This window comes from Saccostrea cucullata, unplaced genomic scaffold (genome assembly GCF_032062105.1).
Source record: "Saccostrea cucullata isolate Sc308-1 unplaced genomic scaffold, CSIRO_AGI_Scuc_v1 ctg7613, whole genome shotgun sequence".
In the NCBI taxonomy this organism is placed as follows: domain Eukaryota; kingdom Metazoa; phylum Mollusca; class Bivalvia; order Ostreida; family Ostreidae; genus Saccostrea; species Saccostrea cuccullata.
This window is the reverse complement of record NW_026941222.1, coordinates 56,905-64,762: the sequence shown is the minus strand read 5'-3', so window position 1 is coordinate 64,762 and position 7,858 is coordinate 56,905. Positions and strand designations below refer to the sequence as shown.

The 7,858-nt window shown below is 30.8% G+C and overlaps 1 protein-coding gene across 2 annotated transcripts; it reads right to left on the bottom strand.

The window, feature by feature from the left end:
- Positions 1–823: 823 nt before the first annotated feature.
- Positions 824–7,475, bottom strand: LOC134257457 (prion-like-(Q/N-rich) domain-bearing protein 25). 2 transcript variants are annotated; one of them, XR_009989918.1, is made up of 6 exons: positions 7,330–7,475; positions 6,915–7,043; positions 4,074–4,205; positions 1,346–1,489; positions 1,102–1,233; positions 824–936 (listed from the first exon to the last, which is right to left on the bottom strand). XR_009989918.1 is itself a non-coding variant. In XM_062740074.1 (5 exons), exons 1-5 carry the CDS (start codon positions 7,358–7,360, stop codon positions 857–859), a joined length of 504 nt encoding a protein of 167 aa, XP_062596058.1. In that variant the 5' UTR covers positions 7,361–7,475; the 3' UTR covers positions 824–856. The 2 variants fall into 2 exon arrangements, 1 of the variants encoding a protein (XP_062596058.1); XM_062740074.1 differs by lacking the exon at positions 1,346–1,489.
- Between the last annotated feature and the right edge of the window lie 383 nt (positions 7,476–7,858).

Genomic DNA, 7,858 nt, shown 5'->3' with positions numbered 1-7,858 from the left:
TAGACTAATATTTTTATCGATCTTAATTTAAAAAGAATAATATTGATGAATTTTATGATTATATTTGTGAACAACCAATATGCATTATCCATTTGTACCTTTCATTAGTCTTCATGTTGTGTACAGCTTGTACAATGACGATCACTGTTAATGTTATAACCAATAAGCCACATATAATCAATCCAATCAAAAGTCCATGATTATGGAATGATGCTGAAAATTGGCAATGTACAATCATTTAATTTAATAATTGAATGGTGCATTTTATGTTATATATTTGCATTTCCAATGTCTTTTTCCGAAATAAAATTACAAATAGTAAATGTACTTTATTTCCCCATGCTTCATCAAAAGGATCGGTTTAAAAAAAATCACGTGCAGGGCGGGACAAGCAGCTAGACAGAAGCAGGGCTTGTAGCACGTGGATTGGCGGAATCAAAAGCATGTAAATATAAGGAATAATTGTCACACTTTTCAATTTCATGACGATGATCAATCGATTAGCTTGTCTGATAATTTTATGCATAAACACCTTCGATGTTGTGATTTTTTTCATTATTATATTACGTGTGTGGATTTTTACATGTACTATATGCCAATGTTCAATTTGTGTCAGTTATCTTTTAAATATGCATATGCATTTTCAGGGATAAAATAGCAAACAAAAAAAAAAAAACAAAAACAAAAACAAAAAAACAAAGGGATCATAAGAGAAAATCTAATTACCGTTCAAATAATATTTTACAATATTTCACAATGAAGCAATCTCATAATTACTTCATAGACAAAATTTACCGGTGAAAGGATAAAACGATAAAGTGTTGTATAAACCATAAAAATATTCAAATTATGATGCTTAACTATTAATGAAGTGAAAGTACTTACCTTGTTCTTGATTTAAAAACTTTTTTTCAACCGCCTTTTTATTTATTTCCACTGAAATGATGATAATTAAAAATACAATTTTACATAGTTAATGTGAATTAGTTTACACGTATCATTACTTCCTTAAACAGTAAACTAGAGAAAAAACTTTTCACACGAGAATTATCAAATAGCGATCCAATATTAATATTTATTGTATGAATATGCTTTACTTACCTGGTTTACAATCAGTCTCATTAACAAGTATGTGCCCATCTCGACACATACATGTTCCATATTGACATTCTAAGTTTTGTGCAGCAGTACACTGTTCATTTCGCTCACAGGTCTGATTGATTTTAAGGTTTCCTTAATGTATTTATAAAAAAAATCTCTTCAATTCATGTCAATGTTAATCGCAAAACTTTATTGAAATAACACATCAGATTTCAATGAAAGAAAATAGGAAGAGTTAGAGAACCTTCTAAACAGTATTCTCAAAATCCTAGATATTCTGATTTGCAGACACAAATCCCAACGTCTTGATTGCTTAAAATACTACACTCTCTTGTTAAGTCTTTGCACGTATTATGCCACGAAAAACACATATTATCCACTATTGCTTCTACAAGGATAATTTAGTGAAATAAAACTATTTTATGAAACGAAAAATATTCACCAATTAATTTGTAAAAAAGCTTTATACGAGGGGCGTTCAATAAATAATGTCATTGGGACTCAGAAAGAAACAAAAAACGCTAATCTATGATGTAAACCTTATGGTTTAAATAAAATATTCTCTTTTAATTAAAACACATGTCCTTAACATTTTCATTTAATTTCTAATTTCTAATTGTTTTCAGAACAAATTTTTGAGTATGACCCTTCGGATACTGGAATATGGCAAATCCTATGATTTGCTGTACTTGTTTTTTTCCCTGATAAATGTTTTCTTCTAAGTTTGGGAAATGAAACAAGTCAAAGGTTGAAAAATCTGGCAAATTATGTTGGTGTGACAAAATATTAATTTTCTGTTTATCCCTAGAACTCCTTTACTCTTCATGGCCTGTAGGTTTCGACGCTATCATGAAGATATTTAATGTGATGAATTCCTCATTCTGTTTCTTTTCTTTCGTGAACCTTTCAATTTTTTGCAAAAGATTTGTTTTCCAGACTCCTTCAGAAACTGAACTTCCTCCCCGAATATGAATTTGAACAACAAGACCGCTGATATTTAAGAAAATAACATATAAGACTGTTTTTGTGCTCTTGCAATTCTTTGTTCTTCTTAGGCCTTTTTGAGAGGGGCGTTAAACAATATACAATCAATCAATCAATCTTAGGCCTTTGCAGTTTTGTCAAGTGAATCTTATTGTAAATTTGCTATGTGAGTTTAAAGCAAAATGGATTCATGTTTCGTTATCTGTTTGAAATTTAAAAAAAAACATGGATAAGTACAATTTTTTGATTTTTTAAAATTAATTGTGTAGATATTCTTACGCGCTGTCGTTTTCATTCATTTCTCAAGATATTGGGTGACCTTTGAGCATTAAACTTTTTTACTATGAAATGTATCTTTAAAACAGTCTAAACTACCCCCAAAATGATTTTATCAACTTTTCTATGTGTCTTAAAGTCAATAAAACATATAATCAATGATTATTTGTTGAATTTTTGCAAATCTACATTGGTTGTTGTAAGTCATTGTTGCCAAGGACGGTACCCATTTTATGCACATTATTTATTTTTTGTATATAAAAATTTACTTGTTCACGTGTCTATAAAACAGCAATTGGTCGCTTTACAATTCCAATATTTCAGTTAATATATTTTTGAGATATTTACAAGTTTTACAGCTGCTTTAATGAAGCATTTAGTTTTGCTCTAGTTTACTGAATCTTGAAAATTCATTTTTAAATTAAGTGTCTCGAATAGCCCTTCATTTCCAGCTTCCCACAATGAAATAATGATATGAAAAGTGTTCACATAAACTGTTATCAATTCATTAAAGATTCAATAATGAAAGAATGTCAAGCTTTATGTCACATGACTTCTTTGTTGTATGTCATCGAGCTAATGACATTATTTTTTTAACGTCCCTCGTATATAGGATTATCCCATGCCTTGCAAATGATTCGTTGGATAAAAAATCATATCCAACTACAAATCCTGAGAGTTTCCTCTCATTCCAGGTTTTAAACATCACTATTTAGGTTTAACACTTCATTCATAGGAACCGACTCCTTTTTTTAATTCATCATTCTCATACATAATCTCTTGTGAAGTTTCCATTGTGAATTATAAAAAAAAATCCAATGAGTCATTTCCAAGATATAAACAATATGCAGTAGTATTGTCAACAAGTACCGGAATAAACTTGATACTTGATCTGGAACACATGACCCAGTTTTAATAACTGTTATTTTATTACAGGAAAATTGTAATTTTCTTTTTTCAAAATTTGGCATCCAGCAAGGATATTAAAAAAAATTCCATTTAAGTTCAATCAACTTTAAAAATATGTTTGCTTGTCCTCTCCCGACTCAGGGTAAAATAATTGGGTCGATAGGTTGGTTAGCTGCAGATCTGTAGCTCTCCGAAAAAAAATATATTGATAGACTGGAGAGGTACAGTGCCACCCATTGAAAAAACTGTACATTTATTGCACACAGGTCTGCAGCTAAAGGTAGGTGTAAATTTTTTTCGAACAATTTCAATACATTTGTATACGCGATGAAAAGAATAAACAGAAAAAAACCATGTCCTGGAATGCAAAAAGAAGTTTTAATCTATGCCATTCTTAGCCAGTGGGTCGGGAGAGGGCAACCAAACAAAAATTTTTAAAGGCGGCCTTACGATGTAATCGATAGGAAAAGTAATTATTTATATTCATATCGTGTTTTTTATACCCATGTTTAAATTTTCACAGTATTTTATTGACAAAAAGAGTTACATAAAATGGTAGCGAATCAGAATTCAGCACATGAGCATACACAGCTTAGCAATCATTTTTCTCAGAAGCAAAAAAAAAGCTCAATGTTATATCTAAACTTTACTTAATTTCATATCATTCGTCTAGTTAATAAAAGAAACTCACAAGTAAAAATAGTATTATCCACACCAGGCTTTAAAAAATGTACTTTGAAATTGAAACGTGGATTTAATTCTTTTTGTTTTAGTTTTTTAAAATCCTTCTTACAATGTGTTACCTGCATAACAACTGTTTCCTAGAGCAACGTATCCCACTCTACATCTACAAATATGATTCTTGCAAACGCCGGAGTAGGTTGTGTCTCTACACTGAATATTAACTATACATTTACCGCCAACAGGAACATCAGCTAAAAGTATAACAAAAAAACATCATATAAACATTGCATTTCTAAATTATACATATAACACAACTCTGTTGACAAAACCCTCATTCCATGATCAGAATGTCATTTGTTCGGCTCACAACCGCGACTGACCAAAGTCAATAAACATGTAACAACTGTTTCATTGCCAACTTAGCATTTTGAAGTGAAAATTGCTTGTCTTTCGGGTCAGATCTTCATAAAAACTAGGCCCTCAGGTACTGTAGGCGTTGGCATGACAAAAAACCTCTGAATACTCAATGGCCTTGAGTGCCAAGTTAAGGTCTAAATTTGAAGTCCTTTAGTTATATAAGTGAAGTCTCTATATGAGAGAAAACTCTACAACAAGAGGTAAATTATCATACAATCAATCAATCAATCAAATATTTAACGCAATTTGGCATATTTTTTCAGTTCTCATTTTAAAATGTCCGAAATGTGTTAAAAAGTCTGTCATTGAAAGAAATCAGGCAAATAAAATTCTTGCATAAAAGGTTTTATTAGCTTATAATTTAAAAAGATTTGGTCTAAAACAATATAATTACTAGGCATAGTATGCATTTAAAACATTTATAACATTGAAAAATTGTGGTTAATTTATTGAATAAATTTGATATTCTGTTACAGTTTGACAGGATATGAAAATGAGCAATTAAAAAGTTTCTGGTCTGCAATAGGGCAGAGACAGTAACTAAAACTCCAAACTGCTTATTTCTTCCTAAACCAGTTATAAATTCATAAAATGAATATAATGATGTCAAATCGGATGATAAAAATAATATCAAAATATGCAAAGAAATGATGTTTTAATCTTTTAACTAAAACAGTACTGCCTGTTGCACTGTATTAAGAAAAGTCAGAGGCAAAGATAAATCAAAGAAAATGTATTCTAAAAAAAAGAAAGAAAGAAAAATCAATGTTGTGAAGTATAATATGGAAGTAATTTTTTCCTCTGTTTTATTTTAGTCTAGTTTGTTATAAAGGATAAGTTATATACAAAGAGTTTATTTTAAACACTTTTGATAGAAAAAAAATCAAAAATCCAGCTCGTATTGCTTTTAGCAAAAGAAGTCTGAATTAAAAACGTTAAACGAGTGTCGGGATTTTTCGTTAAACTTCCACAAATCAATGAAAACTATATATAGAACTTTCTTTGATTCTATACAACTGCACAGCAGTACGAAGATTTTGGTTTGTTCATCAAAAGACTTACTTTGTTCTGTATTTTTCCTTTAATTTTCAAGATCATCTTTAGCACGTCATTCTTAGTTTTTGAAAAATGTTGTCTCAATACTGCAAGTCTTTGCAAAAAAAAAAAAAAAAAAAAAAAAAAAACTGAAAGCATTAACTTCGTGTGTTAACTAGCTAACTATAGCTTAGAAGCTTTGAGTAACCTAAAATTCCAAATGTATTTAACAAATGAATTGTTTGTAATCGTAAACATAAAGAAAATAAAATTTAAAAAAGAATAAAGATTGTCGTTTATTAAGCAATGAATAGAAAAATATTCGTTGTGCCTAATAACCTAGGGAATTTTTTTCCAAGCGAAAATTTGTGTAGAATCCGTAGTTACGCACAATGCAATTCTCATTTTCATTCAGCTGATCTGTCAGTTGAAGCCATTTTGGTACCTCATTTGATAATCTGACTAGGTAAATATGGGTCCTATGCAAGTACATATTGAAAAAAAATATTTCTTAAACATACCTGCAGAAAATAATATCAAAAAGGATACTTTTTGAAATGTAAATGAGTTCAACAGACATTGAGGTGCATTTCTTAGATAGCATATGGTAATGAAATATGAAATACAAGGGAATTTTTTTGTTTAACGTGTCTCCACGTGCTAATCACTTTCTAGCCACATTTCCGCGAATACATATCCGTGAATAATCTATCCCTTCTAGCTGTAATCTCACCAAATCTCGCCAGTACTACTGCTAGTAAAATTGTTTTATGTTTTCCGTAATAATGATTAAATGAAGGTGCTTGTAACATTACCTAGCCGTAACATTACAGTACATAAAATCAAATTGCCTCTATAGACCTTCGATGACGTTACATTTAATCATAGAATGTACTGTACAGGCAACGCGGATCCCGTATTAGACCGCGTCCCCTCCGCGGTGTATTAATCCTTTCCGCGTTGGGCTGATTTTGCTTATTGTTCATAATTCGTTTCAGAGCGAGAATTTGTTTACAATAACGTTGTAAATTATATGATAGAAATTCTTGATCATTATGAATAATAAATACATGATAGGGGAAGTAACTCAAAATAAAAGAACAGTGCTTGAATTTCTGGGTCTTGTTTCTTTATTTGTATTTCACCCAAAATATATACATGTCATCGGAAATACGGATACAGTAATGAATTTTACTTCATACGTCTATGAAATAAATGAATTTTAGAGAGATTGTATGGTTAAAAATAAAGTAGGTCTTTTTATCAACATTTTACATGGGAAAGGCATTGAGAATTGTGTAAACATTGATTCGACAAAAGGAAGGCTGGCTTAACCAGAATTAAACATATTTGGTACCACTAACCCTGTTCAAAAGTTCTTGAAAATTTCTATACTAATGCCAGGAACCTTGCCAATGTCCTTTAGAAAACTAGCTACTGAAAGAGTATTAAAACAAAACAAATAATATGCATGTACATTGTTCCGTACTAAGGAAAAAAATACATACCCCTGTAGCAATAACCATTGATCCTGATATGGTATGGCTTGCAGTAACAGATACCTATTGGCCCTTGTGAGATACATTCAGCATTCTCCCCACAATCACCTTCATATTTGCAGAAAACTCTAGAATAAACTACAAAATGTGGAAATTGTATAATTGTTTGCTTTTAATTTGTAGCCTAAGATTACTCCAATCTGAATCATATTTAAAAGAAATATGAGTTAAATATGACGTTTTATATGATTAACTTGAATAAATGTTGACATTCTTGTTATTAAACAATCAACATATGATAAAAATATGAACATTTAGTCAATAAGGAAATACGAAAACCTTCACGCAATGATGATTTTGTATTAAGTTGACATAGAATTTAATAATCTTTAAACGCTGTGTTTTTAGATCTGTATCTACTTACCATATTTCCAATCTTTACATTCTACAGACATATCCCTATAGTGTATATTGTCGTCACCATATGTATCTGAACAGAAATCTGTCAAAGGTAAATGCGTCCTTTGGGCCCCGTAGTTCAATACTAGACCAGATAATCTATACTGATTCCCTTTCCAGATGTTAGTAATGGATACATTACATGGATTAAGGCAGTGTCCTTAAAAATATTATCATACTTTTAGATACAAAACAATACGTTGTTTTCATGCATGTACATTTCCAATCATTTATCTAGATATAAAGATATATGATAATGAAAAGATAAAGATTATAAAGATTGATTGATTGTATACTGTTTAACGTCCCTCTCCAGAATATTTCACTGATGTGGAGACGTCACCATTGCCGGTGAAGGGCTGCAAATTTAGGCCTATGCTCGGCACTTACGGCCTTTGAGCAGGGAGGGATCTTTATCGTGCCACACCTGCTGTGACACGGAGCCTCGGTTTATACGGTCTCATCCGAAGGACCGCCCTATTCAGTCGCCTTTT

Excerpts from the sequence above, each read along its gene's own strand:
- LOC134257457 (XM_062740074.1), bottom strand. The coding sequence starts at position 7,360 with ATGTCTGTAGAATGTAAAGATTGGAAATATG. Across the intron at positions 4,206-6,914 it reads CAATGGTTATTGCTACAGGG|CTGATGTTCCTGTTGGCGGT; the intron begins GTATGTATTTTT and ends TTATACTTTTAG. Across the intron at positions 1,234-4,073 it reads AGGAAACAGTTGTTATGCAG|GAAACCTTAAAATCAATCAG; the intron begins GTAACACATTGT and ends AAATACATTAAG.